The following is a 12,448-nucleotide window of genomic DNA, read 5'->3' as shown; positions in this document are numbered from 1 at the left end:
TGTGAAATAAGTATTAATATTTCCTTTATTAGATTTTAGAACTAAGATAACCAAGGAAATATTTTTATGTTAGAAGAAAGCAAGTGATATCTGAGAACAAAGGGATCTGTTACAATGGAAATATATTGTAATTTCATATTCTTTTGCAAAGCTTGCTGTTTGCTCTGTGGACACTATAGTTTAAATAACTATATTTTAGCCGCTTGCTGAAGCAATATATGTTAAGCATTGCTTTAAAAGTCGACAATATTCTTTCATTATAATTTTGATCTTCTTGCTTCTCATCTATAATCCTTTTTTCATCATGTAAATATTATTATACTGTGGTAAAGTGGTTTGCCATGCAGACTGAGAAGAAAATACATTGCCTTCACAGGCAGTAGACAAAAATCCTAAGATAAGTCGAAAGCATGACCATGAATTCAACAAATATTGGAGTACATAGTGTGTCCTGACCACTGTGCTAGATGTCAATGCAATGATGAAGAAACAGACACGGAAACTCAGGCAGGAACATATGTGATTCTGAATTCCGCCCCACTCTATGGCTTCCTGAGCTGGCCCACCTGCCAGTCCTGGAACAGTGATCACAGTGACCAGCACTGAGGCACAATTTACTTCCATTTTTTAAAATTGCCTGATGATCACATTTTTTAAAAATTGCAACATCCTTTAGGACCCAAAAAGTACTGACTAATATGGATATGTTATTTTTTTTCTTACTTAGGTCTTTTGAGGAAAAGATATTTTCATCGCACAATCCATTTCTTCCTTATTTTTATAAAATGAATGCATTATTTTGCCCCCCCCTTTCAATCATTAGGGCAGGATATCTTTAAAAATAGAAGTATTTAACCTGTCTAATTACCTTCAGAGTCAAGATTTTGTACCTACCAAAAAAAGGTCCTTTTAAAGTAATGTATGCATTTTATTCATAGGTCAAATGTAAACGATACTGTGAACCCAGACACACACTAACATGTGAGGAAGGTGACTTGGTCAGCTACATGCTGCTCTACAAATGAGAAACAGCATGTCCTTTTCTCATCAGCAATGCCTCATAATTGAGATATGTTGATACAGCTGAATGTTTTCCAGCAATACAATGTAGTAAATGTGCTGGCTGATAGAGAACCAGTGAAAGAGTGGACTCTCTTTTCTTCAAACACATATTCAGTGCTTACTGTGTGCTAGGTGCTGAGGATTCAGAGAGGCAGAAGGGGAGGAGTTGACAGTCTTGTGAGGGACAAAGGCATGCAAAGAAAGAATTGCAGTACTAAATTAATATGTGCTAAAATTAAAGCAGGTGATAGGTAATAATAGAAATAATTGCCATTTATTAAGCACCTATTACATGCAAAGAGCTTTATTTATGCTTCATCTCAAGTTTCCACAGCAGCCTGCACATAAAGTGTTATCCCCATTTCAAAGAAGAGGTTCAAAAAGATTACGTGATTTGTTTGAAAAGGTTATGTGAGAAGGTTATGGATTTGAAGACAAAATTCAAATCCATAGCTCCATAGAACACTCTTTGCTTCAAAAGCCCATGTTGCCTCCATACTCAAGATGTAAAAGATATATATATATAATTTTATACCTCAATTTTATTTATAATTGGAAATTCTTAAGTGAAACATAGTTCGAATACGCTTGCACTCAGCATACACACGCCCTCTTCTAGATCAACATGAATCATATTAAGCGTTGATAACTAACAAGAATCATTAAGACCTACACTATTGATCTGGATGTTTCATATTTGACGTTCCATATATAAGCAAAGACTCCTTCTAGAATGTAAGCTTCCTATAGGAGGAAATCAATACACATCTGTTGAATAAATTAATAACATGAAAAAAGTTAAAAATAACAATGTGTCATAACGAAAAAACTTTACAAACAGGAATTTATCAATAAAGGTCATGCATATAGTATCATATACTTAAATATATCAGCACAATTTTAAACTTGGTAGAGAGTAAAGAATCTCTTGTCTAATATGGCATAATGAAGTCCACTAACTCCTTCAGCCCTACCACAAGTACCGCATAAACCTAGCTATTATCATCAGAATTACTTCCTCTCCGTAAATAACTTGTGCTTTCCCGTTTTGGTGCCTTTACTTTGTTGACCTGCCCATTGGGAATGCTCTCCTTCCTTCGTGGCCTCATTTCTTACCCATACTTTGAAGCATAGCTTTAACACGTGAAGCTTTGCCTGGTCTCTCAGGCAAAACTAATCTCTTTGTCCTTTGAACACCCTCTTGGTCATTTATCCCATGTAGCTTTATACATTGTAACATCGGTATGGGTATACATGGCTTACTTCCTCTGCTAAACTATAAGATTTAGAGGAAGGGAAATGTGTCATTTCCTTCATTGCAGTCCCGCTTAGAAATTACGGCAAAGAAAAATCCTCACCTATTGGATGAGTCAATGCATCCTGCTAGGAATTTGGAAACTGATAAAACACAAATTCTCTTAAAGTCAATAGTTTTCAATAACTGTCACCTAGCACTGTGCATTTCCAGGTTACCAGTAAAATCTTGGGGTTGAACAAAAGCTGTTTACCTAAACAATGTACATAAAGGGCATAAAATCAGTGTATTTAGGTAGAAAGACTGTTGCCAGGAATATACATCTCAAGATTTTGTAATGACTACTGTGATGCTTTAGCACATTTCATATCCAGTTTCTTCTGGAACCAATACAATAATCTTCCCCCTCTAATCTTCCTTTTAGCCTGACTAGGTACATGTTATCATCTGAGGGATAATCTAGTGTCTTTGAGAACACAGAAGAGATAGTAAACGAGCAGCTCTCTTCCTAACAGCTAAAGATAAACCTCATAAAACTGGAGAGAGTAATTTCATGCAAAGTATACATGGATTTTTCACTTGCAATATTTTATAGCATTGTTTCGTTGTTAATATATTTACCTAAAATAAGTCTTGCTAGGAAATATTTGCCAGAAACAATCAAACATAACAAGAACATATGCTGGTGCATGTTGTAGAAAAAGGGAGATTTGCTTCACTGTGGGATAACTAGTTGTTTTAACTTATATACCACTGCCTGATGCCTATCCTGTAGGTTACTCTGAATAAAGATTCCCAAACACTTCACAGTTCTCTCTCCCTTTATGATTTTTATTTAAAAAGATATATGATAAATGCTTAAAAATTCTGGGTATGCTTAGCTAATTTCTCTAAGAAAATATTTGCATGATATCACAATCTTTGTGATTATTGAACAAGCTTGTGTTCATTCATTAGCATCACTGTCCTTCGACTTATATCAAGTGACAGATATCATTTGCATTTGTGGAATAAACAATTATTAGTTAATGTTTATGTCCACATTTTAAAGTGAACATGGTATAAAATATAAGACATTTTTAATAGGATGAATGAAATTATTGCCTCTCTTTTTTACTACTAAAATATTTACACTTGTGTCTAATATTTACTACTTTTCTTCATTTGCTGATCAATTTATACCTGCATTTATATTTCTTCTTTTCCATTTCAGTCTTTATATAGAATTCCTGAAACATATGTTCCCACTGAGCTAGTAGCCCTGAGGTTAGTTTACACTACCCAAATGATAAGTGATAAGGAAATGATGGGATTAAGCTGTTCAGGGACTTGCAATAACTTACTATGATAAGAGCAGCTGCCATATCAGTTTTATTAACTCACTAAATCACTACTAATAAATAAGATAATAGCTTTTGTCCATCATGTCTGAAAACCAAGATTCAACTGATCAAAGTCTACAAGAAATTAAAATGTAACTCCAAATTAAACAGTTTACCATGTGCATAAAATCTACGGGGTGGGCTCAACTGTGTTCTCCCTTACCATGCTAAGCTATCCTGAGCAATGGTGGGATACAGGCTCTTTTTGCTCACCATTGTATCCATGGGGTCTAGTCAGCACCAGGACGCTCAGCAAAATGCTTATTAAATAAATGAATATTAATAGTGAAAGTATTTTGATAGCACGTACTCTTGCTATTCTTTGCATCTCAAAAACTCTTTAGCACCATGCTTCATGCATCAATATATATATGAGTGGATTGATTATTCCTGATATAATACATTCATAATATAAAATATGCAAGAATTACTTTTCATTAGATACTCTTTGTACCTATAGAATTTTGTTTCATTTTTATTTATTCAAAATTGAAATTTAAAAGTATTTCACAGGAAAAAGAATTAGGTGTATATATTTGGCACTGGTGGTTAATCAAAGAGAAGGAAAAAAACCACAAAAGTGAAGACAGTCTTTGTGTTGGTATTGAGAAGGTGCAGAATTTGCCATTGGGGTTGTTGGTTTTCTTGGCAGGGAGGGGATGGTAAGAGTGAGGGAAGGGATGGAGAGCTGAGCTGCTAATGCCCCTGCGAATTGACTGGCTTTGTCCCAAAAGACACTTAGGTTAGATGCTCTTGGGTGAGAATCTCTGACTGACCCCAAGTGTTAATCTTTAAAGATCTTTTTCTATAACTATCGACAGCAATGGCTCCCTCTGTAGAACACCGGACTTCCCACTGGAAACAAATTATTCCATTTTTAATTGTTTCTAATTTTGACAATGGGTGATATCTGGCCCTACGCAGTGATTCTGTCCATTTGATTTTTGTTGTTGCTGTTGTTTTTAATGGACTGTATCTGTTTGTTTTAAATATTTTCTCTCTCCCTTTTAGTTGAATAAATTTTTGGCTCATTTTATGATATTTTTATTATGAAAGTTAAGCTTTTTTCATCTTTCACTTTTTGATGAGGGAAAGAAGTAACAGCTGCACAAAGGTGAGTTGAGAGGACTGCCCATTTATTACCCAATTATGGCAGGACTTAGAGAAACAGAACTTGAAAATAGATACAGAATTCACTCCTATTTTTTAGACTCTACTCACTGTCTCTTTGTCACATAGGTCGCTGTTTCCAAGACTTTTGTATTTCATACATGGAACAGTAAAATTTGAAGAGTGACATTGTTCCATGAACCCCAAAGGCATCTAAGGGCAGTTCTAGAAACAGTTGTGCTGTCTTGTGCCCAGAAAGCAGAAGAATCTTTTGAGTTAATCTTGATTTAAAACAAATTCCATCTGAAAGACCCAAATGAAATGATTGGACATAGTCTAGCTATTCTATGAGAATTTGGCAAAAATTGAGAACTTCTTTTGTTTAAATAACCATCATCAGTTTCATAATATTAATATACTTTAATATGCAATCCATAGAAATTGAAATAAATTAACACAAAATTTATTTATTTTTATTTTTATTTTGCTGAGGAAGATTTGCCCTGAGCTAACATCTGTGCCATTCTTCCTCTATTTTGTATGTGGGTTGCCCCCAAAGCATGGTCAATAAATAGTGGCATAGGTCTGCATCTGGGAACTGAACCCAGGCCACTGAAGTAGAGCATGCTGAATTTAACCATTAGGCCATGGCCAGCCCCTATTTATATTTTTGAAATAATTCAATCAGTATTTAGTGATAGTACATTTAGGGCACTATACTAAACACTGTGACAATAAAATAAGTTTTGCAAAATTCTAGTAAAATTGAGAGAAATTATGAATTCCTGTTTCTCCAAAATATGCTTACTTCTTCATTTATATTTCTATGTTTCATCAATTGTTCATATTTCTGTAGACATAAAAATATTCTTCATAAAATATGAACTTTTGAAACATTAAACAGCCATTAGATATGTTGATTGTGAAGATAATATACCAACATAGAGAAATGTTTAGGGCAAAAATTAAAAACAGAAACCAAAATTGTGTTTGTGCGACAAATTTGCTTTTATACAAAACATAAGGGGCCAGCCCCGTGTCCGACTGGTTAAGTTCGCACGTTCTGCTTTGGCAGCCCAGTGTTTTGCCCGTTCAGATCCTGGCCGCGGACATGGCATTGCTTGTCAGGCCACACTGAGGCGGCATCCCACATGCCACAACTAGAAGGGCCCACAACTAGAATATACAACTACGTACTGGGGGGATTTGGGGAGAAAAAACAGAAAAAAAAAAAGAAGATTGGCAACAGTTGTTAGCTCAGGTGCCAATCTTTAAAAAAAAAAAACATAAACATATCTAAATAAATATAAAGTAACTGAAGATGCCTTATGATGAAGGCTTGAGAAAATGTTGTTAGCTCTTTGAAGAAGAATCTAATATATTAATAAATTTTTAAACTATTACAACAGAAAAAAATTTATATTTCAAAAAATCAAACATTCAAGTAAGCAGTTGTTTTGTTGATATGACTGAAAGAAGTAGGCTTTACTGGTTGACAAAACACAAACTTCAGAGCCAGATGAACCTTGATTTAAATGTCAATATTGTTATTTTATGGTGTCTGTGTGGACTGGGTCCAGTCAATAATCTTTGAACTGCAGCTTCCTCATTTTTAGAACAGTCATTCCAATCTTGTCTAGTCATTGTAAGGATTAAAGAGTGCGTGTGTGCGTGATCAATAAATAATAACTTTTAATTGCATTGCTGATTTTTGGATGCATTGAGTGATTAATTTCACATTATTAAGGATAATGAAATTGAAAGCATATTAATTTATCCATCCATTCCTATACTTTATTTCATTTAATTTTCACAACAAACCTGTGAGAGATATCGTATACCCATTTTACTGATGAAAAGCTGAATAATTCACCTAGTGTCATTCAGCTATATATGGAAGTATGGCATTAGACTTTAGATTGTCCGACTTTAAACTTCATGCTCCTAACCACTAGGCAATGCTGCCTTTTGATATTCTATGTTCCAAGATGAAAATCTAAGGATATTTTTTGGAAGTAAAGACAGGAAAACTACCTGGCTAAGAATAATTGCATCAAAATATTACTAATTACAAGATACACAAATCCTACATTTTGCCATATCTTTCAACATACTTAGTTTACGTATGGGAAATTTGTTTTTCCTCATGATATCAAAATACCTAAAATATAATAGGCAAGTTATAAAAAGCAAATGGTGTATCAGTAAGGTAGAAAAACATTCACACTGTTAGCACTTTGCTTTTGGGCACATCTGCTTTTAGATATCAAACAGATTGCCTAAAGTCGCCACATATTGCTACATAAAGCTAAACACTGGAGCCTCACTGTGTCACAAAGGACAGGGTTAATGATTCATCCCTAAGCCTAAAGGCTCCTTCTAGGATTAATTGACTTTCTCTGCAGCCTGTCTGCCTGCCCTCTTGTAGATCCTGTGAAAGGCATTTCTCTGCATTGCTTTGCCTCTTTTTCTACTATCTACCTACTTCAAACACTATCTGATCTTTCCTCTCCCTACACAGTTCGGTAGGAATCAAATTCAACAGAAATCAGCCAGTTAAACTGAGTCAACTTTGAAAAAACAGCTGACTTGGTTCAAAGGAAAGGGCCAATTTTGTCTTTTGCAACCTGGCATTTCATTTCTTCTTCCTCAGGCCACAACACTGTTAACATTAATTGGAATCAATTAAATAAATACTAATTGATAATCTATTATGTATCGGACAACAGAAAGGATATGAATATGAATGAGACAGCCTCTATCCTCAAAATAGTCACTATCTGTGGAGGGGAGGAGACAAGCTAATTGCCCATTAAGATAGGTACCAACAACTTGCTGTGTGGGTGCAAAGAAAGAGCCTACGATTAGAAGGCTAAGAAAAGATTCAGAAGAAGAAGAAGTGCGTGGGACATTCTTTGAAATGGATAAGATTTCAACAGACCTCTAGAGGAAAAGTCATTTTCAATAGAGGAAGACAGCATAAACAAGAGTGACAGTTGAAGGCAAAGCAGTGGATACTGGGCAACAATTTCCTGACAGCATAGGCTACATGCTGAGAAGTGAGAAGTAGATGATAAGACAGGAAAATGGGTTTGGACTAAATCATAATGGACCTTGAATGCCAAGGTGAGAAAAGTTTGTCTCTAATAGCAGAAATTATGAGCCAGTGAAAGTTTCTGAGCATGAGAGAGATATGACTGAATCTCAACTTTAGTTAGGTCGATTTGGAACAAACTGTATTGAAAAACTGGAAAGACAGACTCAAGGCCGGGTTATGAATGTGAGAATGCAGAGAGACAGATTCAAAAGAATTCCAAAAGTGGGACCTATTTTCTGGTAAGTGACTAACAGACACTAGACAATAGGGCTGCCATTAGTCACATGTGACTATTGACCACTTGAAAAGTGACTAGTCTTAAGTTGAGATGTTTTGTAAGTGTAAAATGCAGACTAGCTCTCACAAACTTATTAGGAAAAAAAGAACGTAAAATATCTCATTAACAATTTTTATTTTGATTACATGGTAAGCTATGTTTTGGATATTTTGGGTTAAATAAAAAATATTAAAATCAATTTCACCTGTTCCTTTTAACTTTTTTAATGTGGCTACTAGAAATTTTTTAACTAAATATGTGGTTGCATTATATTTCACTGGACCGTGCTGAACTCGTTGCTAGGGCATGAGGGGACACTGGACAAGCTAGAAAATGAGCTATACAAGAGAGAAAGGGACCTGGCAGTGCTGTGACAGAGAAGCCACAGGGGAAGTTTTACGTATTTATTTATTTTAAGAGGACATCATCAGCAGGTTCAAAAGTGAAATAGGTGCCAAGAAAGATGAGTAAGAGTAAAAATGAACCATTGAGTTTTTGCCCAGGTGAAAAAATGGACCAGGACAGAGGCATGTGATCAGCAGCTACTCCTTCAAGAAATAGCAGAGAAGGAAAGTAAGAGAGCAATCTTGAAGAGTAGAGCAGTTTTGAGATGATTTTATTTTTATCAACATAAAAGAGATCTCCATATGTTTGTAGGCAGAAGGAAAGGAAAAACTGGAAACGTAGTGGACAGAGGAAATAATGGATGAACAAGAATCTGTACCTGGGGTTTCTACAGAGATCGCCACAAGAGAAAAGAAAAGCTAAAGTTACCAAGAGAGGGAATACGTGACAGCTTAGTTTACGTTTATATTTACATTTAGAGATGACTAAAGAGGTCATTTGTGTATGTCATTTGTCTTGAAGGGAAAAGAAGAGGATATTAAGGAATTATTATCAGAGAAAGGAAACCAGAGGAAGAATCAGAACCTTGCTTCCACCCCTGGCTTTGGCTTTGCCCTTTGGGAGTGTTGTGAATTCCATGTAGTCACATATTTAGCCATGTACATTTCATTTCATGACACTAGTGCCGTTAGCAGTGGCTTTAAGACTATTAAAATGATTATTTGAAATTATTTCATCAGGAAAAATAATGTACTATGATTTTTCTGTGTAAACTTTGCTTTTTAAACATTATTCTAAAATCCACTTATATTTCTTTTTAGTGCTTACAGTTGGCAACAGTCGGCTTCACCAAGAAGAGAATACTCAGTTCTACCCTATTCACTGATAAAGCAGTACTTATTTTGCATTGTGTCAATCCTCATGTACAAGGTATCTTGTGTACAGATCTGATATGTGCCCATCGAGGTGTCTTACTTTGAATGGCCTCTTGTTCCAAGCCGCCGTGTCGTTAAGAGGGGAAATTTCTGGCGAATTGTCTAAAAAGAAAGGCAATTACTTTAGTCTTTAGAAAGTGTGTGTTTCTACTGCAAGCCACGCATAACTAATTAATTCTAGAAAGTAAATGCTGAACTTCGAGTAAATATTTAGTCTCGGAAAAGTAATACCATACACATCTTGATAAGCAATAATACATCAGCAGAGGCGGAGGGGTACCTTTTAGATGAGATTTTTCTACTATCCTTGTTTCAATTTGCAAAGCAGATCATGCCAATACCTGTTTTTGCTTGGTGTGACTAACAAAGCAATTATACTTCATGTACTTAGTTGCAAGATTTGAGTTTCGTTATACTAATTCTATCCAGAGATTTTCTCATAATTAAATATCTGTCTTCACCCCGAAAGGGCACATGAAACTTCCCCTGCCTCGGTGGATCTCCACAGCAGTGTTTTAAAACTTTTCTATGTTTCTTTCTCTAAATTTGCTAAAAGTAGCATCTGATTAAAGATCAACAACATCTTCTACATGAAACAGGGGTTTTAAGTTGGATCATAGGAGATTCATAGGTGATCTCCTATGGGGTCCACGGCAAACTTCACATATGTGTTAATTTCTTAGGGACTTGTTCTGTAGTTTTCTCCCTTTTTTTGGTGAGGAAGATTGTCCCTGAGCTAACATCTGTGCCAACCTTCCTCTATTTTGTACGTGGGACGCGGCCACAGCATGGCTTGATAAGTGGTGTTTAGGTCTGTGCCCAGGATCCGAACTGGCGAACCCCAGGCCACCAAAGCAGAGTGTGTGAACCTAACCACTATGCCACTGGGCTGGCCCCTGGTTCTGTAGTTTTTTATCACATTCTCAAGGTGTTTCATGACTCCCCAAACAGTTAAGAATTACTGCCATAAGGTAGACATAAAGTAGCAATGCTAAAATGGACATCAGAAGTTGTCTTATCCAACCTCCTCATTTTATAGAACGAGTGAACTGAGTTTTGAAAGAGGTTAAGTGCTTTTCAGAAGGTCTCACAACAAATCAGCCACAGTCTAGGCTGGAACCTAAACCACCGGATTACCGTGCACCAATCACACTGTCTCCTGTAAACAGATAGGTTTTCAAAATAAATTAATATATTGTTTTATTTCAAAAAACTGAGAAGCTGGACCATAGTATTCACTATTTTCTGGACAATGAGTCCCTCTACAGGTTAGAATTTGGATTTCAGTTTACATGAGATGGAATGTTTGAGACCCAAGCTTCCTGCAGTTTTTCTGGGATATCCCAAGTTCTTAGACAATAGAGCATGACAAGAATCTCAAAGAACAAGACTGTCCCAAGAGACTGATATTGTTTCCTGATTCTCAAAATGAGATCAACGTATGCAAATATAGTGATGTCAGTTCTTTAGAGTCCCATCCTAACCACACAGGTTGGGTAGAAAGGAATGTTTTTCAATGAGACAAATTTAACCAATCCCCTCACAATGTCTTGGTGTTTCAGTTGTAAACACACTGAGTGAAATGGAGAATTAGGAGAACGATTCAGATAATAGAATAAAAATCTATTAGAAACTCATATACTTGGACTAGTTAAATAATAAACATAATCACCAATTGCATTAACCAGATACTTGTCATCTGCACTTAATTTTCCTTCTCAAAACAGGCCATACCATACTCTATGTATCCCTCTTTGCAGGGAAATGTCACTGCTTGAATGGAGCTTCCCTGAAGGTCACATTAGCTCTTCTGATAGCTGGGGTTCTAATATTCAACACATACAGTAGTTCAAGGTAAAACATATGGTAATTCCAAATACAGCCCTTAAGAGATTCATTTATACTCACGAAACAAACTTCTTACTATTCTGTGAGAAAACTCAGATGCATTTCTCAGATGAATTTGTTTCCATACTGTCTACCTGACTTGACTTCAGTTGTAAGGTAGCATAGCCACTATGTGTCATTTACCTTCCCAAAGGTGGCTGCACAGGCTGGCTCCAATTTCTCTTTCCTGCAGAAATCTAAATAATGTGCATACAGGATGCACCGGGGTAAGCAAACTCCTTCACATACAATGTAATTCTCTTCAAGCCTAAGAAAAAAGGCAAAAAACTAGATTAAATCTTTTGTTTATTTCTCCTTTCCTTTCCTCTTTCACATTGACTTAATGCCCATTTTGAATATAGACTCTATACAAATGAATTCATGAGCAGATGCGAGTAGATTTCCTTTATTTTGGATATTACTAAAAATCAGATCACGAGGATTAATGTTAGAAGAGCAAGAATCCCAATGAACACCTGCTAGTGCAGTTAAAATACTGTGGCCAACCTAAAACCACTCCTGCCTGGTCCACATCCCAAAGAATAGGTATTACTTCTAGGTAGATCCTCACTGTTCATCGCCGTTTGCCCTGTGATATACAAATATGAATGGTGAAATTGCAGATGATGGATTTTTTAAAAATTTGTGTGTGTGAGGAAGATGGGCCCTGAGCTAACATCTGTCGCCAATCTTCCTCTTTTTGATTGAGTTAGACTGTCACTGAGCTAATATCTGTGCCCATCTTCCTCTACTTTAGATGGGACGCCACTAGAGCTGGCTTGAAGAGCGGCGCCAAGTCCGCAGCCCGGATCTGAACCTGGGAACCCGGGGCCGCGCAGAAGCGGAGCGCGGGAACTTAACCACTACGTCAGCGGGCTGCCCCGAAGATGATGTTTTTTTAGAAGAACATTCTCAACGCTAAAGTGCTTCCAGGCCTCGGGTTGACAAATGTCGACAATCTCTCACTTTCATTCACAAACTAGTTCTGAACCCTGAATAGTCAGGGAAGCAAGGTAATGCATTTACTTGCAAAATACATACGAGTAAACTCTCTTCATTTAAGTCTGAAATGGTCCTGATCTTTTTCTATCCCTACAC

General features: G+C 36.3%; 1 protein-coding gene across 1 annotated transcript in view; it reads right to left on the bottom strand.

The window, feature by feature from the left end:
• RFX6 (regulatory factor X6) overlaps positions 1–12,448 on the bottom strand; it is a 59,284-nt gene that overhangs the window by 43,939 nt on the left and 2,897 nt on the right. The window contains exons 3-4 of the mRNA XM_014866210.3: positions 11,495–11,618; positions 9,504–9,565 (exon numbers count right to left, since the gene is read on the bottom strand). Coding sequence (XP_014721696.2) covers positions 9,504–9,565; positions 11,495–11,618 — 186 coding nt within the window. The remainder of the gene's footprint in view (positions 1–9,503; positions 9,566–11,494; positions 11,619–12,448) is intronic.

The sequence above is a fragment of the Equus asinus genome, chromosome 24 (assembly GCF_041296235.1).
Source record: "Equus asinus isolate D_3611 breed Donkey chromosome 24, EquAss-T2T_v2, whole genome shotgun sequence".
Taxonomy (NCBI): domain Eukaryota; kingdom Metazoa; phylum Chordata; class Mammalia; order Perissodactyla; family Equidae; genus Equus; species Equus asinus.
The sequence above is the reverse complement of the archived record's forward strand: the minus strand, read 5'-3'. Positions and strand labels throughout refer to the sequence as shown.